Here is a 25,237-nt window from a genome sequence, read left to right as displayed (position 1 = left end):
CTCAATGCTGTCCCTGTAAAAATTATGATTTACAAATGTAGAATTTCTTCCTAAAATATTCTTCTGGCCCTGAATTAAAACCCAATAGACAGAATATTATTGAGGTGATGACCCTCCCCAAGGACTGGGCCTGTACAGTTAAAGAAGGTGAGACAAGCAAATGATCATAAGGCATACTTATTACATAAAATAATGAAATAATTAATGTGTCATATGTTATATATTATTTCACGTGTTATATGCCTGAACACAAACACACGCACACACACACACAGGCACTCACACACACACACACAAATGTGTGTGTATGTGTGTGTGTGTTCAGGCATATGACGCATCGGCGTGTGTATATATATATATATATATATATATATATATATATATATATATATATATACACATGTATATATAGACGTAGATATACGTGTATGTATAAGACGGATGAGACTGATGCAGGATTAGATGCCATGCATTTTCAAATATGTCGGGTGGTTTTAATGTTGTGGGTGATCGGTGTGTGTGTGTGTGTGTGTGTGTGTGTATGTATGTAGGTATATATATATATATATATATATATATATATATATATATATATATATATATATATATATATATATATATATATATATTACATTACATTCATGGCATTCATGGAAGACGCTCTTATCCATATATATATATACAGTACTGCGCAAAAGTCTTAGGCACCTGTATAACATTCTGTACAGATAAGATTCTTTCAAAAATAATTCTATGAAAGGTCCTAAATAAACATACTATACATTTTACATTACATTTTAGTAATTTGACAGAACGGTTAAAAACTGAATCAAATCAATATTTTTTGTGACCACCCTTCGGCGTTAAAACTGCCTCACTTCTCTGAGATAGCCAACGCTGTCCTGCAATTCTATAAGACAATCAGCAGGGAGGTTGTTCCAAGCACGTTGGAGAACTTGCAACAGTTCTTCTGCAGACTTTGGCTGGCTCCTTGCTTCTGATCTCAGACAGCCTTGATCAAGTTTTTATGTAAAAAATAATATGTATATTTTATGCTTACAATAATATGTTACATTAAATTAAATACAAAAATGTCTCTGTGAAATTAAATGTTTTGGAAAATGAATATTTGGAAATCTCAAATGTGTTATTTCATACTAACACACACACAAAAAAATACATATATATAATAAAGTCCAAGGTGCCTAAGACTTCTGCACAGTACTGTATATATATATATACACACACTCAGTGACCACTTTATTAGGTAGACCTGTTTACCAGCTACAGCAGCAGAAGACCAATAAGTCTAAAACATAAGTCTGAGTGTAAATAAGATGGTGGAACTCGATCAGGGCTGAGGAGACAAGGACTGCTTAAATAAGTGATTGGTCAGGAGCCCCTGACATCTTTGCAATGTGTGTTTCTCTGAGTGTTTCTCTTCTGGTCCACTTGGTGGCGCTGTTCTGAGTGGGTGGACCTGACGTCTCTGTTCATCACTCAATGCCTTTGGCTCTGAGCGCTGCCTTCAATCTCTGCAGGAATCCAGGCTGTTTGCATTTAACCCTGTGTAAGACAGAAACACACACTGATCAAGGAGCAGAAGGACTGAGCTCAACACAGGAGACATGGAGAAACCCACAGGTTCTACAGCCACACTGATACTGCCGGTAACTGAGAGATTATCAACGATACAATAATTCATATTTATACAAATAATCTGAAAAATAAACCAAATCCTGCAGTTACAGAACTTTGTGAATAACACTAAAAGACCATACGGTGATGCTGCATGGGGGATGTCAGTGTAGATGACTGTGTCTGCAGCTCCATGGGTTGCAGCCACAGTAAAAATCAGCTTCTGCTCAAAGGCTCTTTGTAGCAGCTTCAGCACCTCCTGGCCCTCTGGGCTGTTTGGTAAGCAGGACTGTGTGTGGAGTCCAGTGAAGGGCTTCCCTGGGTTGGGATGGGCCTCCTGCGCACACAATATAACACACAGAGAAAAGGGGAACTGTATGGAAGTACATCTTACGTGTCTGTGTACATATACACACGTGTTCAGTGTTCAATTAAACTCCATTTGTCTGCCAGTTATTTTACAGAGACACACAGGAAAAAAATAGACAAAATGAGAAGTGGGTGCAGGCTATAGCCTCGTGAACAAGGTGCTTGATTGGGACCTGGAAGGTTGGTGGTTCAAGCCACTTTTGATTACCACGTATCAACACAGCGATTAGCGTCCATACAATTACAAATAATTTTCAAATATTTGTATTGAGATAAGATTTTACAGTGAAACCTCTATGAGGATATGTAATCTATAGTGACCCCTGTATCGGGATATTTAATCTATAATGACCCCTATGTGGGGATATGTTTTACATAGTGACCCCTGTATAGCCAGGTGGAAGAGCACTAATACCATGGAAACTTAAAATACAGTACTGTGCAGAAGTCTTAGGCACCCTAGACTTTATTATATATATATATTATATATACAGTGGTGTGAAAAAGTGTTTGCCCCCTTCCTGATTTCTTATTTTTTTGCATGTTTGTCACACTTAAATGTTTCATATCATCAAACAAATTTAAATATTATTCAAAGACAACACAAGTAAACACAAAATGCAGTTTTTAAATGAAGGTTTTTATTATTAAGGGAGAAAAAAAATCCAAACCTACATGGCCCTGTGTGAAAAAGTGATTGCCCCCTAAACCTAATAACTGGTTGGGCCACCCTTAGCAGCAACAACTGCAATCAAGCGTTTGCGATAACTTGCAATGAGTCACTTACAGCGCTGTGGAGGAATTTTGGCCCACTCATCTTTGCAGAATTGTTGTAATTCAGCCACATTGGAGGGTTTTCGAGCTTGAACCGCCTTTTTAAGGTCATGCCACAGCATCTCAATAGGATTCAGGTCAGGACTTTGACTAGGCCATTCCAAAGTCTTCATTTTGTTTTTCTTCAGCCATTCAGAGGTGGACTTGCTGGTGTGTTTTGGATCATTGTCCTGCTGCAGAACCCAAGTTTTTCACACCACTGTATATATATTTATTATATTTATATATATATGCTTTTTTTTTTGTATGTGTTAGTATAAAAGAACATATTTGACATTGACAACTTTTTATATGAAAACTTGAGAGAAGCAAGGAGCCATCAAAAGTCTGCAGAAGAACTGTGTTCTCCAACATGCTTGGAACAACCTCCCTGCTGATTGTCTTATAGAACTGCAGGACAGCGTTGGCCATCTCAGAGAAGTGATGCAGTTTTAACGCCAAAGGGTGGTCACAAAAAATATTGATTTGATTCCGTTTTTACCTATTCTGCCAAATGACTAAAATGTAATGTAAAATGCATAGTACGTTTATTTAGGACCTTTCATTTAATTCTTTTTGAAAGAATCTTATCTGTACAGAATGTAATACAGGTGCCTAAGACTTTTGCACAGTACTGTATTTATAACTGACAAGGAACAAATATCAATAAAAAAACAAACAAAAAAACAATATCAATAAAACACACCAAAAGCATGTTGGAGCACTACACTCTATTGGCTAGCCAATAGAATGCAACTAAATGTTTGGAAACAAAATGATGAAATATATTTGCAGTGATACAGCTGTAAAATGTTATTTTTCCCCTTATTAAGAATTATTTCACAAACAGCGTTTTCTTACCATCTGTATTCCACTGGGAATATTGTATTTACACAATATTTGTCTTGTTTTTACTTTGTTATCATGTGATGTACAGATCTGACATTGTACTAGTGTGAGGGGGAAGAGTCCTAATATCATGAATAGGCTACTTACAGTCATATATTTATATTGCTGTGAGCTCCATTCATCGTACTGCAGAACATTTTTAACATGATTTGTGGAGCAGAAACAGACAAGTGTAACGTAAGATCGATGGAAGATGGTCAAGTATTTAACAGGGAAAAGAGAAGCAGATGAGGTTTCAAAACAGACAACCCAGTCAGGAGTAAAGTCAAAGTCAAAGTCAAAGTCTAGAAAAGTCTAGAAAATATGACGAGGCATATCTAGTTCTCGGATTCACTGTTAATGTAGTGGGAGAGGAGGAGAGACCCATGCGTCTTGTGTGTCTAAAAACTCACGGACAGCATGAAACCCTGTAAATTAAAGACACATCGAAACATTGAATCACCCATATGTGAATAAGTTACTTGAGTTTAAAAGAACTTGACGAATATGGTGGGCAGAAAACTCGCTTTTTAAAAGTCACGTCGGTAACTGCCAAAGTGCAAATGGCCTTATAAATAGCGATCGTATAGAGCCACACTATTGGTGGACATTTGCAGTTCCTTTTGTTGAACTGTTAGAACAGAGGAACAGTTGAACTTATCTTTTGGAGTCAGATAAATAAGAACAAAATTAAATTTACCCTGTTCCAGTAGCATTGGTCAGACTACACGCGTCCTTCACCTCTCAAATACTTCCACTTTCTGGTGTATTTGGGGGTTCATACAGCACGACTCCAATAGTAATGAAATATGAATTACTACTTACTGTCTGTATTCCATCAGGAATATTGTAGGTAATCACTAAATACTCAGAGAACAACGAAGCTTTCCATGTCATCTGTCCCTCTGGCTGGTCTCCCAGCACTCTGAGTGCTTGTTGACACACTGGACACTGGAGACCCAGTCTTTCTACAGATCTCTCCAGACAGGCTGCACAGATGGCATGAGTACACATCAGCCTCTGCTTCTTCTGAAAGGGCTCCATGCAGAGGGGACAGGTCTCCCCTTCAGTAAAGCAGCCATGAACATCCACTGCGCTGTCTGCCCTGGAGATCTGAGACATTTCCCCCTTGCAGACGTCCTCCAGTCGCTCTTTCAGCTCAGAGACACATTTCCTCACAGCCTCAAAGGAGATGTGTGGACTGACAGTGATGGGTACGTCTCCAGGTCCAGGAGGGACACAGAGAGACTTAGAGCTCTAATGAGAGAGAGAGAGAGAGAGAGAGAGAGAGGTCAATGTCACAAGCAAAGGGTTGATAACACACAGGCAGTCCAAACAAAAGGAGAATCCTAAATCAAAAACGAAATAGCCAAACACAACAGGTGAAATCAGAACGAAAGAGTAAATCTAGAGGGGGGGGGGGGGGGGGAGACACCTAACAATCTGTCAATGAAAGATAGAAACAAAGGGGTATAAATACACCACTAAACAAGCACAAAAACAAGCTAGCTTGTCTGAGCTGGTAACTGGTCAACCGCCTATCGGCAGTTTCAAAACATAGCTTGAGGGGGGCAAAACATGTTGGTCTGGGAGATTGTCTGAACTGGTCTGGGAGATTTTCTGAACTGGTCTGGGAGATTGTCGGAACTGGTCTGGGAGTTTGTCTGAACTGGTCTGGGAGATTGTCTGAACTGGTCTGGGAGATTGTCTGAACTGGTCTGGGAGTTTGTCTGAACTGGTCTGGGAGTTTTACTGAACTGGTCTGGGAAATTGTCTGAACTGGTCTAGGAGTTTGTCTGAAGTGGTCTGGGAGTTTGTCTGAAGTGGTCTGGGAGTTTGCCTGAACTGGTCTCGGAGTTTGTCTGAACTGGTCAACCACCTAAACCATGTTGAGCTGGGAGCTCATCTGAACTGTATCAAAACCCAGCTTGAGCTGTTTTTTTCAGCAGGGAGGACAACAGTGATCATTTCCACCGTTACAATTACAACAATTTGTTATTAAGCCGATGCTTTTATTCAAAGCGGCTTACAGTTGATTAGTCTAAGCAGGGGCCAATCGCCCTGGAGCAATGGGCCCTGATTTAAGGGCCCTGCCCAAGGGCCTAACAGCAGTGCTGTTAGGGGGCGACATGGCTCAGGCAGTAAGAGCAGTCGTCTGGCAGTCGGAGGGTTGCCGGTTCAATCCCCCGCCCGGGCTGTGTCGAAGTGTCCCTGAGCAAGACACCTAACCTCCAAATGCTCCTGATGAGCTGGTCGGCGCATTGCATGGCAGCCAATCGCCGTTGGTGTGTGAGTGTGTGTATGAATGGGTGAATGAGAAGCATCAATTATACAGCGCTTGGATAAAGGCGCAATATAAATGCCAACCATTTACCATTTACTGTACAAATCTTATTGTGGCTGCACTGGGGCTTGAACCACCCAGTGGTCCCAGTCATGTATTAGCCTACAGGCTGCCCTGCCCTACAGTGTGGGTCAGAAATTCCAGTCAGATGAGGAATCAGGAGCAGCTCCATCAGACAGCTCTGTCAGAGAGCCAATGATGTTACCTGGAGGAAATGGATGTGATCCTCTGTGTGTGAAAGCTGCTCCAGTTCAGCATCTCTCCTCCTCAGCTCAGCAATCTCCTGCTCCAGTCGCTCCAGGAGTCCTTCAGCCCGACTCACTTCAGCCTTCTCCTGATCTCTGATCAGCTCTTTCACCTCAGAGCACCTTCTCTCAATGGAGCGGATCATCTCAGTAAAGATCCTCTCACTGTCCTCCACTGCTGCCTGTGCAGAGCTCTGTTAGGACACAGAGAGAGGAGGGCTGTACATTTTAACTAGGCCTTTCACTCAGCTCTTACTGGGACCCCAGACAGCCTGTTACCCACAGTGTGGCTCAGTGGGATTGAGCCTCACAGGGCTGGAAAGTGGCCCAACACTGGGCTCCTCACTGGCTGACTGGAGGAGAGCCCTGACTGAGCCCTGAAATGGCTCTTCTAGCAGTCAGCTGTTGTCTTCTCCTCTGGTCAGTACCCACCTTGAGTGACTGCACAGCCTGTCTCAGATCCTGCAGCTCCTTCTCTCTCTCCTGGATTCTCTGCTGGAATTTACTCTGTGTCGCCCCCAGCTGCTTCTGTGGACATATATCAATCATTAAAATGTACCACTGTTATCATTCACATTTCATTCATTTCATGAGATACCTGTATTTCCCTGGGTCCCAATTCCATGAAATCCAGTGTTAGTGCCGAATCATCTCTGCCCGCTACAGGTATAGGTGAATCGTTGGCAGGTGTCAGTGGTTAATGTACATGACTGGGACCCGCAAGGTTGGTTGTTTGATCCCCAGTGCAGCCACAATAATTTCCGCACAGACATTGGGCCCTTCAGCAAGGCCCATAACCCTGCATTGCTCCAGGGGAGGATTCTCTCCTGCTTAGTCTAATGTAATGTTCACTACACAGTGTGAGGAGCCTGGAGCCCTGGGTGATAGTGCCGTCAACTTGTTGGTGAAAGTACACAGAACCATACCAGTCAGACATTAAGTACACAGACACTGGAGACGTGATGGAGGCAACCTATTAGCGTGTATATTATGCATACAGTGCATCCGGAAAGCATTCACAGCGCTTCACTTTTCCCACATTTTGTTATGTTACAGCCTTATTCCAAAATGGAATAAATTCATTTTTTTCCTCAAAATTCTACACACAACACCCCATAATGACAACATGAAAGTATTCACATAAGTATTCACAGCCTTTGCTCAATACTTTGTTGATGCACCTTTGGCAGCAATTACAGCCTCAAGTCTTTTTGAATATGATGCCACAAGCTTGGCACACCTATCTTTGGGCAGTTTCACCCATTCCTCTTTGCAGCACCTCTCAAGCTCCATCAGGTTGGATGGGGAGCGTCGGTGCACAGCCATTTTCAGATCTCTCCAGAGATGTTCAATCGGATTCAAGTCTGGGCTCTGGCTGGGCCACTCAATACATTCACAGAGTTGTCCTGAAGCCACTCCTTTGATATCTTGGCTGTGTGCTTAGGGTTGTTGCTGTTTGTTCTGCTGAAAGATGAACCGTCACCCCAGTCTGAGGTCAAGAGCGCTCTGGAGCAGGTTTTCATCCAGGATGTCTCTGTGCATTGCTGCATGCATCTTTCCCTCAATCCTGACTAGTCTCCCAGTTCCTGCCGCTGAAAAACATCCCCACAGCATGATGCTGCCACCACCATGCTTCACTGTAGGGATGGTATTGGCCAGGTGATGAGCGGTGCCTGGTTTCCTTCAAACATGACGCCTGGCATTCACGCCAAAGAGTTCAATCTTTGACTCATCAGACCAGAGAATTTTGTTTCTCATGGTCTGAAAGTCCTTCAGGTGCCTTTTGGCAAACTCCAGGCGGGCTGCCATGTGCCTTTTACTAAGGAGTGGCTTCTGTCTGGCCACTCTACCATACAGGCCTGATTGGTGGATTGCTGCAGAGATGGCTGTCCTTCTGGAAGGTTCTCCTCTCTCCACAGAGGAATGCTGGAGCTCTGACAGAGTGACCATCGGGTTCTTGGTCACCTCCCTGACAAAGGCCCTTCTCCTCCGATTGCTCAGTTTAGACGGGTGGCCAGCTCTAGGAAGAGTCCTGGTGGTTCCAAACTTCTTCCATTTAAGGATGATGGAGGCCACTGTGCTCATTGGGACCTTCAAAGCAGCAGAAATTTTTCTGTACCCTTCCCCAGATTTGTGCCTCGAGACAATCCTGTCTTGGAGGTCTACAGACAATTCCTTTGACTTCATGCTTGGTTTGTGTGCCGACATGCACTGTCAACTGTGGGACCTTATATAGACAGGTGTGTGCCTTTCAAAATCATGTCCAATCAACTGAATTTACCACAGGTGGACGCCAATAAAGCTGTAGAAACATCTCAAGTTCATCAGTGGAAACAGGATGCACCTAAGCTCAATTTTGAGCTTCATGGCAAAGGCTGTGAATACTTATGTACATGTGATTTCTTAGTTTTTTATTTTTAATAAATTTGCAAAAATTTCAAAAAAACTTCTTTCATGTTGTCATTATGGGGTGTTGTGTGTAGAATTTTGAGGAAAAAAATGAATTTATTCCATTTTGGAATAAGGCTGTAACATAACAAAATGTGGGAATAGTGAAGTGTTGTGAATACTTTCCGGATGCACTGTATATGTAACCAAACATGCGTAGCGTTGCATGAACATGCAACCGTCCTCTAGCAGTCATGTCACCCCCACGCAAACATGACTATGTCAGTCACTATAGTGACCCCTGTATTGGGATATTTAATCTATAGTGACCTCTGTATCAGGATATTCAATCTATAGTGACCCCTATGTCGGATATTTAATCTATACTGACCCCTGAATTTGGATATTTAATCTATAGTGACCCCTGTATCAGGATATTTAATCTATAGTTACCCCTGGATCAGGATATTTAATCTATAGTGACCTCTGTATCAGAATATGTAATCTATAGTTACCCCTGTATTGGGATATTTAATCTATAGTGACCTCTGTATCAGAATATGTAATCTATAGTTACCTCTGTATCAGGATATTCAATCTATAGTGACCCCTATGTCGGATATTTAATCTATACTGACCCCTGAATTTGGATATTTAATCTATAGTGACCCTTGTATCAGGATATTTAATCTATAGTGACCCTGGATCGGATTTTTAATCTATACTGACCCCTGTATTTGGATATTTAATCTATAGTGACCCCTGTATCGGGATATTTAATCTATAGTGACCCCTGTATCAGGATATTTAATCTATAGTGACCCCTGTATCAGGATACTTAATCTGTAGTTACCCCTGTATTGGGATATTAAATCTATAGGGATCCCTGTATTAGGATATTTAATCTTTAGTGACCCCTGTATCACAATATTTAATCTATAGTGACCCCTGTATCAGGATATTTAATCTATAGTTACCCCTGGATTGGATTTTTAATCTATACTGACCCCTGTATTTGGATATTTAATCTATAGTGACCCCTGTATCTGGATATTTAATCTATAGTGACCCCTGTATCAGGATATTGAATTTATAGTGACCCCTGTACCAGGATATTGAATCTACAGTGAACCCTGTATCAGGATATTTAATCTATAGTGACCCCTGTATTGGGATATTAAATCTATAGTGACCCCTGTATCAGGATATTTAATCTATAGTGACCCCTGTATCAGGATATTAAATCTATAGTGACCCCTGTATCAGGATATTGAATCTATAGTGACCCCTGTATCAGGATATTAAATCTATAGTGACCCCTGTATCAGGATATTTAATCTATAGTGACCCCTGTATCAGGATATTTAATCTATAGTGACCCCTGTATCAGGATACTTAATCTATAGTGACCCCTGTATCGGGATATTTAATCTATAGTGACCCCTGTATCAGGATATTTAATCTATAGTTACCCCTGGATCAGGATATTTAATCTATAGTGACCTCTGTATCAGAATATGCAATCTATAGTTACCCCTGTATTGGGATATTAAATCTATAGTGACCCCTGTATCAGGATATTTAATCTATAGTGACCCCTGTATCAGGATATTAAATCTATAGTAACCCTGGATTGGATTTTTAATCTATACTGACCCCTGTATTTGGATATTTAATCTATAGTGACCCCTGTATCTGGATATTTAATCTATAGTGACCCCTGTATCAGGATATTGAATTTATAGTGACCCCTGTATCAGGATATTGAATCTACAGTGAACCCTGTATCAGGATATTTAATCTATAGTGACCCCTGTATTGGGATATTAAAACTATAGTGACCCCTGTATTGGGATATTTAATCAATAGTGACCCCTGTATCAGGATATTTAATCTATAGTGACCCCTGTATCAGGATATTAAATCTATAGTGACCCCTGTATCAGGATATTGAATCTATAGTGACCCCTGTATCAGGATATTAAATCTATAGTGACCCCTGTATCAGGATATTTAATCTATAGTGACCCCTGTATCAGGATATTTAATCTATAGTGACCCCTGTATCAGGATATTAAATCTATAGTAACCCTGGATTGGATTTTTAATCTATACTGACCCCTGTATTTGGATATTTAATCTATAGTGACCCCTGTATCTGGATATTTAATCTATAGTGACCCCTGTATCAGAATATGCAATCTATAGTTACCCCTGTATTGGGATATTAAATCTATAGTGACCCCTGTATCAGGATATTTAATCTATAGTGACCCCTGTATCAGGATATTAAATCTATAGTAACCCTGGATTGGATTTTTAATCTATACTGACCCCTGTATTTGGATATTTAATCTATAGTGACCCCTGTATCTGGATATTTAATCTATAGTGACCCCTGTATCAGGATATTGAATTTATAGTGACCCCTGTATCAGGATATTGAATCTACAGTGAACCCTGTATCAGGATATTTAATCTATAGTGACCCCTGTATTGGGATATTAAAACTATAGTGACCCCTGTATTGGGATATTTAATCAATAGTGACCCCTGTATCAGGATATTTAATCTATAGTGACCCCTGTATCAGGATATTAAATCTATAGTGACCCCTGTATCAGGATATTGAATCTATAGTGACCCCTGTATCAGGATATTAAATCTATAGTGACCCCTGTATCAGGATATTTAATCTATAGTGACCCCTGTATCAGGATATTTAATCTATAGTGACCCCTGTATCAGGATACTTAATCTATAGTGACCCCTGTATCGGGATATTTAATCTATAGTGACCCCTGTATCAGGATATTTAATCTATAGTTACCCCTGGATCAGGATATTTAATCTATAGTGACCTCTGTATCAGAATATGTAATCTATAGTTACCCCTGGCCTCACAGCAAGGAGGTCCTGGGTTCGAATCCCCGTCGGCCGGGGCCTCTCTGTGCGGAGTTTGCATGTTCTCCCCGTGTCTGCGTGGGTTTCCTCCGGGTACTCCGGTTTCCTCCCACAGTCCAAAGACATGCACGTTAGGCTGATTGGAGAGTCTAAATTGCCCGTAGGTATGAGTGTGTGAGTGAATGGTGTGTGTGCCCTGCGATGGACTGGCGACCTGTCCAGGGTGTATTCCTGCCTTTCGCCCAATGTATGCTGGGATAGGCTCCAGCCCCCCTGCGACCCTGATCAGGATAAGCGGGTTCAGATAATGGATGGATGGATGGATGGATAGTTACCCCTGTATTGGGATATTAAATCTTTAGTGACCCCTGTATCACAATATTTAATCTATAGTGACCCCTGTATCAGGATATTTAATCTATAGTTACCCCTGGATTGGATTTTTAATCTATACTGACCCCTGTATTTGGATATTTAATCTATAGTGACCCCTGTATCTGGATATTTAATCTATAGTGACCCCTGTATCAGGATATTGAATTTATAGTGACCCCTGTATCAGGATATTGAATCTACAGTGAACCCTGTATCAGGATATTTAATCTATAGTGACCCCTGTATTGGGATATTAAATCTATAGTGACCCCTGTATTGGGATATTTAATCAATAGTGACCCCTGTATCAGGATATTTAATCTATAGTGACCCCTGTATCAGGATATTAAATCTATAGTGACCCCTGTATCAGGATATTTAATCTATAGTGACCCCTGTATCAGGATATTAAATCTATAGTGACCCCTGTATCAGGATATTTAATCTATAGTGACCCCTGTATCAGGATATTTAATCTATAGTGACCCCTGTATCAGGATACTTAATCTATAGTTACCCCTGTATTGGGATATTAAATCTATCGGGATCCCTGTATTAGGATATTTAATCTTTAGTGACCCCTGTATCACAATATTTAATCTATTGTGACCCCTGTATCAGGATACTTAACCTATAGTGACCCCTGTATTCGGATATTAAATCTATAGTGACCTCTGTATCGAGATATTAAATCTATAGTGACCCCTGTATCTGGATATTTAATCTATAGTGACCCTTGTATCGGGATATTTAATCTATAGTGACCTCTGTATTGTGATATTAAATCTATAGTGACCCCTGTATCAGGATATTAAATCTATAGTGACCCCTGTATCGGGATATTAAATCTATAGTGACCCCTGTATCGGGATATTTAATCTATAGTGACCCCTGTATCAGGATATTTAATCTATAGTTACCCCTGGATCAGGATATTTAATCTATAGTGACCTCTGTATCAGAATACTTAATCTATAGTTACCCCTGTATTGGGATATTAAATCTATAGTGACCCCTGTATCGGGATATTAAATCTATAGTGACCCCTGTATCGGGATATTTAATCTATAGTGACCCCTGTATCAGGATATTTAATCTATAGTTACCCCTGGATCAGGATATTTAATCTATAGTGACCTATGTATCAGAATACTTAATCTATAGTTACCCCTGTATCAGGATACTTAATCTATAGTGACCCCTGTATCAGGATATTTAATCTATATTGACCCCTGGAGGTTTTCCGGGCTCGTCCAACTGGGCGGAGACCCCAAGGTAGACCCAGAGCCTGCTGGAGAGATTATATATTTCTCCTGGCCTGGGAACGCCTCGGGATCCCCCAGGAGGAGCTAGAATGTGTTGCTGGGGAGAGGGACGCCTGGAATATCCGGCTTTGCCTACTGCCACCGCGACCCGACTCCGGATAAGCGGGTGACGATGGATGGATGGATGTTTCTATCCCTTATAGGAAAGGACAAAACAGTGAGAACTCTTGTTTTCATTTCACTGTATCGGTAACCTGCATTTCCGTGAGCTGCAGCATCATGATAAACTTTTCACCATTGATGCTGCTGTCTTTAATGAAGCTGTAAAATGTTAACCTCTGCATGTTAACAGCTGCTGTTCTAACAGTCAGTTAAAGAGCACAATATTATTCCTGTTTTTTATGTTTATATTTTGTATATTTTTAAACCTACTACCTGGATCAGACTTAACATATCAAAGTTCATAAATGCATAAACCATGTAAATGGTTGGCATTCATATAGCGCCTTTCTCCAAACCTGGACAATTGATGGTTCTTATTCACCCATTCACACACACATACGCACCAACGGCAATTGGCTACCATGCAAGGCACCAACCAGCTCATCAGGAGCAATTGGGGGTTTGGTGTCTTGCTCAGGGACACTTTGACACAGGGCGAGATCGAACTGGCAACCCTCCGACTGCCGGACGACTGCTCTTACCTTACCTCCTGAGCTAGTGATACCCAACATATGAAAAAATAAATGCAATTTCCACCCTGTATTCTGAATAATTGAAACAGAAATGTGTATTAACACAGGGGCTATCATGAAAACTATTTTGAATAGATCCGCTCATGCACAAGTTACAGTCCTTACCTGTTTCTCTGCTCTTGCTGTTGCAACTGAAACTGTTTTATGGCCTCTGTGATCCTCACCTGTGCACAAATAGCAGAGAAACTGCTTATCTGTATGACAGTAAATCTCTAGCAGTTTGTCATGATGAGAGCAGATCTTCTCCTGCAGGTTTCCAGAGGCATCTATCAATTTGTGTCTCTTTCCTGGGTTTAGTTCATCATGAAGTTTGAGGTGACTTTCACAGTAAGAGGCCAGACACACCAGACAGGACTTGATGGCTTTGTGCTTTCTCCCAGTGCAGACATCACACGCCACGTCTCCAGGTCCAGCATAGAAATGAGCAGGAGGAACAGCTTTGAATCCTGTTTTCTTCAGTTTCTCCACCACTTCAGCCAGCATGGTGTTTTTGCAAAGAACAGGTCTTGGCGTGAAGGTCTGTCTGCACTGGGGACAGCTGTAGACACCAGTATGATCATCCTGATCCCAGCAGCCCTTAACACAGCCCATACAGTAACTGTGTCCACAGGGAATGGTCACCGGATCCTTCAGTAGATCCAGACAGATTGAACAGCTGAACTGGTCCTGATCCAGTAAACCTCCACCTTCAGCCATTTAACTGCTCAAAGTGACAGAGAAAAATGTATTTTTTCTCTGAATCTGTGTGAGAAAGAGCAGGAGATATTTCCTCGTTCTGAGCAGACCCGCCTCGATACTGGGCTAACACTGCTATGTTTCTGCTCACACTGACACAGACAGACTAGTTTCTTTGAAATAGACAGCGTTAAGTTTTGTTTTCTCTGAAACTGTGTGACACAGAGAGTGGGAGGGACTCCCTGGCTCTCCCCACTGCTGCTGGAGGTGTGGTGATGGACTGAGGCCAGGCTGAGCAGAGCAGTGAGTATAGAGAGAAAGATGTGATCTGTCTGGTCATACCTGCTTCTGACAGGAGGCTTGGCCAGAGTAAGTGGACTTTGTTTTCAACCTTATTCCCAGTTCATAGCCCCGCTCCCCACCCCCCAACACCACCTACACACCCTCTTCCCTTCATGTTGTCCCAGTTGCTTTATTTTCTTATTTTCTGAACTTAATGTCAGTCAACAAATATCATATTTTAAAATAAGTTTGCTCCCTGTGCACCACAAACACTGTCTGATGCACATAAATGGCAGGGAAGGGAGAGTATTTAATGTCAAAGTCAACTTATGCATTACCACTGCAAAAATACATTTGGAATGTAGCAAAACCTTAATTTATACAGGGGGTAGAGTGAGGGTTCATAACTACTGAACAACAGGCAGCACGCTTTGAACTCTGTACAAGTTGGGCGGCCTGTAGCGTAGTGGGACACGCAAGGTCGGTGGTTCTAATCCCGGTGTAGCCGCACGGCCGTTGGGCCCTCAAGCAAGGCCCTTAACCCTGCATTGCTCCAGGGGAGGATTGTCTCCTGCTTAGTCTAATCAACTGTACATTGCTCAGGATACCAAATGCCAAATGCCAATAATGTAATGTAATGTAAGTTGCTAAAGGCAAAATCCCCTGATTGGTTCAAATAAGTCAGTGATTGACGTCGCGTTGTAGCTCCACCCACCCAGAGGATTTTATGTCGAAGTCAACTTATGCATTACCACTGCCCTTTCTTACACTGGCTCCATGAACTTTCAGCCCCAATAACACTAAAATAAACCCATAAACTCACACTTTGGAGCCTGAAACAGTCAATGCATTCGGGTAAAGCTGGGTAAAGTTGTCACCAAGTACTGTGTAACCCCATTCCTACAGGGCTGGAGTTTTTCAGTCAATGACTTCTGCTGCCATGTTCATACACTTCACTTACTTGTGCTGGTTCACTACCACAGTTTATCATAATAGAGGCGGCACGGATTACATTACATTATTGGCATTTGGCAGATGCTCTTATCCACAGTGACATACAGTTGATTAGAGTAAGCAGGAGACAATCCTCCCCTGGAGCAATGCAGGGTTAAGGGCCTTGTTCAAGGGCCCAACGGCTGTGCAGGTCTTATTTTGGCTACACCGGGGCTTGAACCACCGACCTTGCGTGTCCCAGTCATGTACCTTCACCACTATGCTACAGGCCGTCCCATAAAAGATAATGGATGGATGGATGGATAATTATATTAATATTCCACATGATCCAAACCAGGTAGGAATGTGCAAATAGCTGCTGCAGTTCACTTCTTTATTAAAGAAAATAAAAGCTTGGGCCATCCAATCATTGCTGTTTGTGGGTAAAGTTGTTGCCAATATATAATTTTGTTAACAACTTTATACACCCGTGCTGGCTCACTGCCAAAATAAAATAAAATAAAATAAATAATTACATTAATATTCCACATATTCCAGGTAGCAATGTGCAAATAGCTGCTACAGTTCACTTCTTTATGAAAGACAGTAAAAGCTTGGGCTGATGAATGATCTAAATGCAGGAGTTGGCATGAAACCCTGAAACAGATCTTACCCCTTGCTGTCACAGTCCTATTGCTCTCAAACGCAGGAAATGCTTCACTGACCACAAGCAGAGAGACGGTCCTTTAATTATTTTATTTTTGCATAATTTTACAACAAAACATATAGATCAGGGAGGAAAAGTTTAAGGAGGTAAGCATATTATATTCATATTTATATTCTTCAATTTAATGCTATTTACAAAAATAAGGAATCAAACCTGTGTGTTTGGAAGCACATTGTTCACATACAGCTCTGAGTGAAGGGTTTGGAACACAACAAGCAATCAGAAGAAATGACATGAATACATCCTGATACTCCCATATGACAATGTGTTCTGTGTGCTTCTCCAAGACTATCGTCAGCTTCAGGAGAAATATAACCTCATTACTGTGATTAGTCAGGAAGTGTCTTCACACAGAGAAGACATGTTCATACATGGTTGTTATGAAACCTCTTGTTTTGCAGATATCACATTTACTCATTGTTAGACCCCAATGCTGTATGTGTAAACGCATGTAATAATGTAATGTAATAATTAATAATGATTTAGATTGTAATAATGATTGAGAAGTACTATATTTCCCTCACATATATATTTCTTTCTTCTATTGAAGTCTTAACCCTCTCCGCTGCTATAAATGGACATTTCAAAAACAGTAAGGAAACAAGAAAATGTTCATAAAGCAGTATTATTACAACAGCTATTGAAATATTTCACGTTTCATATTTCATAAGGGCTATATATAGGCGAGTATATATTTCAGGAAAATAAAATGATCACATAATTCATGTTTGGGGTTAAACAGAACATGTTGTTCTACAACAGAAATCCAAATAGATTCTTGAGAATCAAAACATAATCTGCCCAATGGCTTGTCAAATAGGGAAAACTACTTATGTACAAATCTGTAATAAACGCAATCCCATCCCAACAGAACTACCAGACACATACCCCTGTTCCATAGAACCCAGGTGGAAGAAGCCAAGGTATCTAACCCCGTAAAACACTACCAAAATGTACCTAACCCCGTAAAACGCTACCAAAAGGTCCCTAACCCCATAAGACACTACAAAAAAGGTACCAGCATTATGTGATGTTATATTATTAGCAATGTTCAAACAAATGACCAAGGCCAACAGGTCTTTTGTTGGCATCTGTTGCAGTGGCCAAGTTGTGGATAACCTCGTGGCAGGTGTGTGTGTGTGTGTGTGTGTGTGTGTGTGTGTGTGTGTGTGTCTGTGACTGTGTATGACATCATTAATGAAGGAGGACCAATATTGTTACTGTAAACAGAGGAACAGATGAGTGCACGGCTTAATAAGAGTCTAACACGGAGTCAGCAAAATCAGAACCATCAGGCTTGAGTAGATTTATCTCATACAGGCATGTGTTTCTAAAGCAGTGGCCTGCTATTATCCTCAGATAAGATCACAGAGAGGGCAAAGGTCAACACACTGGCTTACCGCATTCCAATCGCTTATTCTATCCCCTTGCGTCCTTTCCTTGCCTCCTTCCCTTTCTCCTGAACGCCGCCCAGTGGAGGACACAAGGAAAGGGCGCGAGTAAAGGATGAGGGGACGAGTAAAGGAAGGAATTGAGGAAACTTGTGTTCGGCAAATGGGACGTCCTTTTTTTCGACCAAGCGTCAGTCTGAAGCCCCGTGCAAATCACAGATGTGGCGGGCGGGGTCGATTGTCACACGTTCCAAAGACATACTTCTGCCAAGGACACGCTCACGCTCCTCACGAGGACCTTCTGCACGGAGCTTCAATGGGCTGGGCTGTCCTCAAAGATGGAGCTCCACGATCGCTTCACGGGTAGACCATTGTAAATCCCTTCCTATCGTTGAAAAAGGCTCACTGACATGTTGACTCACTCTCCGCCTGTGTTTATAGTCCTTAAATTCAAAATATACAGTTGATGGCCCGACACTCTGTACCAAAACATTGTATAACTGTACAATAATTCAAGCTCATTTGTTGAAAATTGGTTCGAATTGCCACAGCCAATGGTGTTTCGACATCAGCGTGTTCAGAAAGAAGGGGGAGGGATAAACAGTGTTGTGGTTTGAGGGTGCTTGTTGCTGCAATTCCTCACTTGACCATTATAAAGTCAAAATTACCTATTGTACCTTTAATATGTTTTATAACTGACAAGGTGCAAATGGCCAGTATAACAAAACAATATCAATAAAACAGAACAAATGCATGTTGGAGCACTACACTCTATTGGTTGGCCAATAGAATGTAACAAAATGGGGTTTTTTTTGGAAACAAAATGGTTAAATTATATTTGCAGTGAAATGGCTGAAAAATGTTATATTTTTCTCAAAAACCTCCATATCCATAAATTCCGCTCTTACAGGATATACAGCGTTTGTCAGGACTCCGAAAAGGCTTTCTAAAGGGCTGTCTGCAGAGGAAACAGGTCGCCTTTTCAGAAAAGCAGCCACGATCACCCACTGCTCTGCCTGCCCTAGAGATCCTAGACATTTCCCCCTTGCAGACGTCCTCCAGTCGCCTTTTCAGCTCAGAGACACATTTCCTCACAGCCTCAAAGGAGACCTGTGGACTGACAGCGATGCTGGGTAAGTCTCCAGGTCCAGGAGGGACACAGAGAGACTTAAAGCTCTAATGAGAGAGAGAGAGGGACAGAGAGAGAGAGAGAGGTCAATGTCACAAGCAAAGGGTTGATAACACAAAGGCAGTCCAAACAAAAGGAGAATCCTAAATCAAAAACAGAAACAAAGAGTAAATCTAGACACAGCAGTTTGAAAGCGGGGAGGTGGGGGGATGGGACAAAAACGAGAAACAGGTAGACTCATTGACAGGAGACAGGAAGGAAGTGCATATAAGGAGTGGGGAGGCGGAGACTCAAATGGGGCACAGCTGAAACAAAGAATGAAGGTGAATGGAGCAGGAAACAGACTATGGTGGTCACAGAGGGCAAAAAGGAACTAAAATGCTAACAACTTCGACAAAACGCAGAACTTGATACATTTGGTTTTGAAAATTGAGCTTGTCTTGCTGGTATACCTGGTCAATCATTTCATCCTGCTAGCTTGTCTGAGCTGGTAACTGGTCAACCACCTATCGGCAGTTTCAAAACATAGTTTGAGGTGGGCAAAACAAAACATGTAGAGCTGGGAGCTCATCTGAACTGGTCAACCAGCTGCCAGCTATTTCAAAACCCAGCTTGAGCTGTTTTTTTTTCAGCAGGGAGGACAACAGTGATCATGTCCACAGTTACAATTACAACAATTTGTTATTTAGCCAATGCTTTTATGCAAAGCGGCTTACAGTTGATGAGACTAAGCAGGGGCCAATCCCACTGGAGCAATGGGCCCTGGTTTAAGGGCCCTGCTCAAGGGCCTAACAGCTGTGCAAATCTTATTGTGGCTGCACTGGGGCTTGAACCACCCAGTAGTTCCAGTCATGTATTAGCCTACAGGCTGCCCTGCCCTACAGTGTGGGTCAGAAATTCCAGTCAGATGAGGAATCAGGAGCAGCTCCATCAGACAGCTCTGTCAGAGAGCCAGTGATGTTACCTGGAGGAAATGGATGTGATCCTCTGTGTGTGAAAGCTGCTCCAGCTCAGCGTCTCTCCTCCTCAGCTCAGCAATCTCCTGCTCCAGTCGCTCCAGGAATCCTTCAGCCTGACTCACTGCAGCCTTCTCCTGATCTCTGATCAGCTCTTTCACCTCAGAGCGCCTTCTCTCAATGGAGCGGATCATCTCAGTAAAGATCCTCTCACTGTCCTCCACTGCTGCCTGTGCAGAGCGCTGTTAGGAGACACAGAGAGAGGAGGGCTGTACATTTTAACTAGGCCTTTCAATCAGCTCTTACTGGGACCACAGACAACCTGTTTCCCACAGTGTGGCTCAGTGGGATTGAGCCCCACAGGGCTGGAAAGTGGCCCAACACTGGGCTCCTCACTGGCTGACTGGAGGAGAGCCCTGACTGAGACCTGAAAAGGCTCTTCCAGCAGCCAGCTGTTGTCTTCTCCTCTGGTCAGTACCCACCTTGAGTGACTGCACAGTTGGTCTCAGATCCTGCAGCTCCTTCTCTCTCTCCTGGATTCTCTTCTGGAATTTACTCTGTGTCGTCCCCAGCTGCTTCTGTGGACATACATCAATCATTAAAACGTACCACTGTTATCATTTACATTTCATTCATTTCAAAAGATACCATGCCTTGCATGGCAGCCAATCACCGTCAGTGGGGGAGTGTGTGTATGAATGGGTGAATGAGAAGCATCAATTGTACAGTGCTTTGGATAATGGTGCTATATAAATGCCAACCATTTACCATTTACCATTTCATGAGATACCTGTATTCCCCTGGGTCCCATTTCATTGAAATCCAGTGTTAGTGCCAAACCATCTCTGCCCACTGCAGGTAAAGGTGAACCATTGGCAGGTGGCAGTGGTTAATGTACATGACTGGGACCCGCAAGGTCGGTTGTTTGATCCCCGGTGTAGCCGCAATAAGGTCCACACAGCCGGTGGGCCCTTGAGCAAGGCCCTTAACCCTGCATTGCTCCAGGGGAGGATTCTCTCCTGCTTAGTCTAATGTAATGTTCACTACACAGTGAGAGGAGCCTGGAGCCTGGGTGATAGTACCGTCAACTTGTTGGTGAAAATACACAGAACCGTACCAGTCTCACATTAAGTACACAGACACTGGAGACGTGATGGAAGCAACCTATTAGCGTGTATATGACGCAAACATGATTATGTCAGTCACTATAGTGACCCCTGTATCAGGATATTAAATCTATAGTGACCCCTGTATCAGGATACTTAATCTATAGTTACCCCTGTATTAGGATATTAAATCTATAGTGACCCCTGTATTGGGATATTTAATCTATAGTGACCCCTGTATCAGGATAGTTAATCTATAGTTACCCCTGTATTGGGATATTAAATCTATAGTGACCTCTGTATTTGGATATTTAATCGATAGTGACCCCCTGTATCAGGATACTTAATCTATAGTTACCCCTGTATTGGGATATTAAATCTATAGTGACCCCTGTATCACAATATTTAATCTATAGTGACCCCTGTATCACGATATTTAATCTATAGTGACCCCTGTATTGGGATATTAAATCTATAGTGACCCCTGTATTTGGATATTTAATCTATAGTGACCCCTGCATTGGGATATTAAATCTATAGTGACCCCTGTATCAGGATATTTAATCTATAGTGACCCCTGTATCAGGAAATTTAATCTATAGTGACCCCTGTATTGGGATATTTAATCTATCGTCACCCCTGTATCGGGATATTAAATCTATAGTGACCCCTGTATCAGGATATTTAATCTATAGTGACCCCTGTATTTGGATATTTAATCTATAGTGACCCCTGTATTGGGATATTAAATCTATAGTGAAATGAAACAAACAAACTTTGCTGGTTTAGCTCCAGGACCTATGTCTTCAAAAACAAAACTTTTCTGCCACAGTGAAGAAGCAGCTCTTTATTTCAGACTGTCCCATCTAGCAATTATCTATAAAACTGCAACTCTTCTTGAAAAATGATTTGCATATTTTCTATTATGTAAAAAATGCATTGATATTTCATTATATCAATTATATATTTCTAACAGTTAAATAAATCACATACATGCTCTTTTTTATGGGGTTTATCATATGAGTTAATGTACATCCTATGTTCACATCACCAGTGTTTCTATCCTTTATAGGAAAGGACACAACAGTGAGAACTCTTGATTTGGCTTTAGTGTATCGGTAACCTGCATTCCCATGAGCTGCAGCATCATGATACACTTTTCACCGTTGATGCTGCTGTCTTTAATGAAGCTGTGAAAGGTGAACATGTTAACCTCTGCATGTTCTCAGACACGGCTGCTGTTCTAACAATGCTCAGTTAAAGAGCACAATATTATTCCTGTTTTTAATTTTTATATTTTGTATTTTTACATTTTTAAACCTACTTCCTGGATCAGACTTAACATATCAAAGTTCATAAATGCATAAACCATGTTAATGTAAACGGTTGACATTTATAGATTGCCTTTATCCAAAACTGTACAATTGATGCTTCTCATTCACCCATTCACACACACATATGCACCAAAGGTGTCTTGCTCAGGGACACTTCAACACAGGGCGGGATCGAACCGGCAACCCTCCGACTGCCAGACGACTGCTCTTACCTTACCTCCTGAGCTAATGATACCCAACATGTGAAAAAATAAATGTAATTTCCACCCTGTATTCTGAATAACTGAAACAGAAATGTGTATTGACACAGGGGCTATCATGAAAACTATTTTGAATAGATCCGCTCATGTACAAGTTCCAGTCCTTACCTGTTTCTCTGCTCTTGCTGTTGCAACTGAAACTGTTCTGTGGCCTTTGTGATCCTTAGTATCGCACGAATTGCAGAGAAACTCCTCATCTTTACGACAGTAAATCTCCAGCTGTTTGTGATGATGAGAGCAGATGTTCTCCTGCAGGTTTCCAGAGGCATCAATCAATTTGGGTATATTTCCTGTCTTCTTCAGTTTCTCCACCACTTCAGTCAGCATGGTGTTTTTGTTCAGAACAGGCCTTGAGGTGAAGGTCTTTCGGCACTGGGGACACTTGTAGACACCAGTATGATTCCAGCAGCCCTTAATACAGCCCATACAGTAACTGTGTCCACAGGGAATGGTCGTCGGATCCTTCAGTAGATCCAGACAGATCGCACAGCTGAACTGGTCCTGATCCAGTAAACCTCCACCTTCAGCCATTTTACTGCTCAAAGTGAAAGAGAAAAATGTTTGGTCACAATGTAGTCTTGTTTTCTCTGAATCTGTGTGAGAAAGAGCAGGAGATATTTCTTCGTTCTGAGCAGACCCACCTCGATACTGGCCTAACCCTGCTATGTTTCTGCTCACACTGACACAGACAGACTAGTTTCTTTGAAATAGACAGCATTAAGTTTTGTTTTCTCTGAAACTGAGTGACAGAGAGAGTGGGAGAGACTCCCTGTTTCTCCCCATTGCTGCCAGAGGTGTGGTGATGGACTGAGGCCAGGCTGAGCAGAGCGGTGAGTGTAGAGAGAAAGATGTGATCTGTCTGTTCATACCTGTTTCTGACAGGAGGCTTGGCCAGAGTAAGTGCACTTTGTTTTCAACCTTATTCCCCACCGCTCAACACCACCTACACACCCTCTTCCCTTCATGTTGTCCCAGTTGCTTTATTTTCTTATTTTCTGAACTGAATGTCAGTCAAAAAATATAATATTTTAAAATAATATTGCTCCCTGTGCCCCACAAACACCGTCTGATGCACATAAATGGCAGGAAAGGGAGAGTATTTAATGTCAAAGTCAACTTATGCATTACCACTGCAAAAATACATTTGGAAGGTAGCAAAACATAAATTTATACAGGGGGTGAAGTGAGGGTTCATAAGCACTGAACAACAGGCAGCACGCTTTAAACTTTGCACAAGTTGCCGGCCTGTAGCGTAGTGGTTAAGGTAAATGACTGGGACACGCAAGGTCGGTGGTTTTAATCCCGGTGTAGCCACAATAAGATCCGCACAGCCGTCGGGCCCCTGAGCAAGGCCCTTAACCCTGCAGTGCTCCAGGGGAGGATTGTCTCCTGCTTAGTCTAATCAACTTTACGTTGCTCTGGATAGCGTCTGCCAAATGCCGATAATGTAATGTAATGTAAGTTGCTGTGCATTTGCTGGGGAAGGCAAAATCCCCTGATTGGTTCAAATAAGTCAGTGATTGACGGTGTATTGTAGCTGCACACAGGTTTCATTCCTGTTCAAAAAAAAAAAAAGCCCCTTGTCCTTATCTTTGTTGTACAGGTAGCAGTTGAAATTGTACTTACCTCTAGGGTCTTTCAGCGAACTTATCCCTGGTTATGGGTATGTACTTTGTTGTACGTCGCTCTGGATAAGAGCGTCTGCCAAATGCCAATAATGTAATGTAATGTAATGTAGCTCCACCCACCCAGAGGATTTTATGTCAAAGTCAATTTATGCATTACCGCTGCCCTTTCTTACACTGGCTCCATGAACTTTCAGCCCCAATAACATTAAAATAAACCCATAAACTAAGACTTTTGAGCCAGAAACATTGTCCAATCAATGCATTCGGGAAAAGCTGGTCAAAGTTATGGATGTGATGCTTTAACTTGTCGAAGAACCTATGCACTTGTAAGTCGCTTTGGTTTAAAAGCGTCTGCTAAATGACAAAAATGTAATGTAATGGTAAAGTTGTCACCAAGTGCTGTGTAACCCCATTCCTACAGGGCTGGTGTCATGATCTGTGTTTTGTGAGTTTATTTCATTGTTTATTATCCTTTATTTTTTGTAAATTCATTATTTTTCATATTTATGTTTCTTGGTAATGTATGTCTTAGTATTGCCTGTGACTGTCTGCCTCACCATGTGCTCTTGTTTTCCTTGTCCTGACCCCGCCCTCACCTACCTCGGTCTGCCACTCCCCTCAGTTAATTTACATAATCATTGCCCTGATTGGTTCCCCCTGTTCCTCGTTTTCTCTGCCTTTTAGTTGCCTATTTAAGCTTCCCTTTGTTTGGTTGTCTTGGTCAGATCGTACCAGTATCTGCCTGTAAGCCTAGTGAGAGACGCTGTCTAAATTTTTGCTCTGCTTACCTTTGCGCCTTTCTGTTTGTATTACTTTGGTTTCTGTAAATTAT

The 25,237-nt window shown here is 41.8% G+C and overlaps 2 protein-coding genes across 3 annotated transcripts; both read right to left on the bottom strand.

The window, feature by feature from the left end:
• Window positions 1-649: 649 nt before the first annotated feature.
• LOC133127427 (E3 ubiquitin/ISG15 ligase TRIM25-like) lies at window positions 650-15,141 on the bottom strand. 2 transcript variants are annotated; one of them, XM_061240323.1, is made up of 6 exons: window positions 14,090-15,141; window positions 6,730-6,825; window positions 6,258-6,491; window positions 4,534-4,965; window positions 1,782-1,975; window positions 650-1,566 (listed from the first exon to the last, which is right to left on the bottom strand). In XM_061240323.1, exons 1-6 carry the CDS (start codon window positions 14,678-14,680, stop codon window positions 1,497-1,499), a joined length of 1,617 nt encoding a protein of 538 aa, XP_061096307.1. In that variant the 5' UTR covers window positions 14,681-15,141; the 3' UTR covers window positions 650-1,496. The 2 variants fall into 2 exon arrangements, with proteins under 2 accessions (XP_061096307.1, XP_061096308.1); XM_061240324.1 differs by lacking the exons at window positions 650-1,566; window positions 1,782-1,975 and adding an exon at window positions 2,699-4,136.
• A 1,475-nt stretch (window positions 15,142-16,616) lies between these two features.
• Window positions 16,617-23,504, bottom strand: LOC133127202 (E3 ubiquitin-protein ligase TRIM47-like). Its single transcript, XM_061239904.1, has 4 exons — window positions 22,886-23,504; window positions 20,560-20,655; window positions 20,086-20,319; window positions 16,617-19,168 (listed from the first exon to the last, which is right to left on the bottom strand). The coding sequence occupies exons 1-4, from the start codon at window positions 23,306-23,308 to the stop codon at window positions 18,866-18,868; spliced, it is 1,056 nt and encodes a 351-aa protein (XP_061095888.1). The 5' UTR covers window positions 23,309-23,504; the 3' UTR covers window positions 16,617-18,865.
• Between the last annotated feature and the right edge of the window lie 1,733 nt (window positions 23,505-25,237).

Source organism: Conger conger, chromosome 4 (assembly GCF_963514075.1).
Source record: "Conger conger chromosome 4, fConCon1.1, whole genome shotgun sequence".
Lineage (NCBI taxonomy): Eukaryota > Metazoa > Chordata > Actinopteri > Anguilliformes > Congridae > Conger > Conger conger.
Note: the sequence above shows the minus strand (reverse complement) of the source record. Positions and strands in the feature narration are given on the sequence as shown.

What these genes read in the sequence shown, in the direction of transcription:
- LOC133127427 (XM_061240323.1), bottom strand. Translation starts at nt 14,680, where the DNA reads ATGGCTGAAGGTGGAGGTTTACTGGATCAGGACCAGTTCAGCTGTTCA. An exon ending in AGGCTGTGCAGTCACTCAAG is followed by an intron (nt 6,492 to 6,729) that starts GTGGGTACTGAC and finishes GTGTCCTAACAG; the next exon opens with AGCTCTGCACAGGCAGCAGT. An exon ending in ATCCCCCATGCAGCATCACC is followed by an intron (nt 1,567 to 1,781) that starts GTATGGTCTTTT and finishes TGTCTTACACAG; the next exon opens with GGTTAAATGCAAACAGCCTG.
- LOC133127202 (XM_061239904.1), bottom strand. Translation starts at nt 23,308, where the DNA reads ATGGCTGAAGGTGGAGGTTTACTGGATCAGGACCAGTTCAGCTGTGCG. An exon ending in CAGCAAGAGCAGAGAAACAG is followed by an intron (nt 20,656 to 22,885) that starts GTAAGGACTGGA and finishes GTATGTCCACAG; the next exon opens with AAGCAGCTGGGGACGACACA. An exon ending in CAACTGTGCAGTCACTCAAG is followed by an intron (nt 20,320 to 20,559) that starts GTGGGTACTGAC and finishes GTCTCCTAACAG; the next exon opens with CGCTCTGCACAGGCAGCAGT.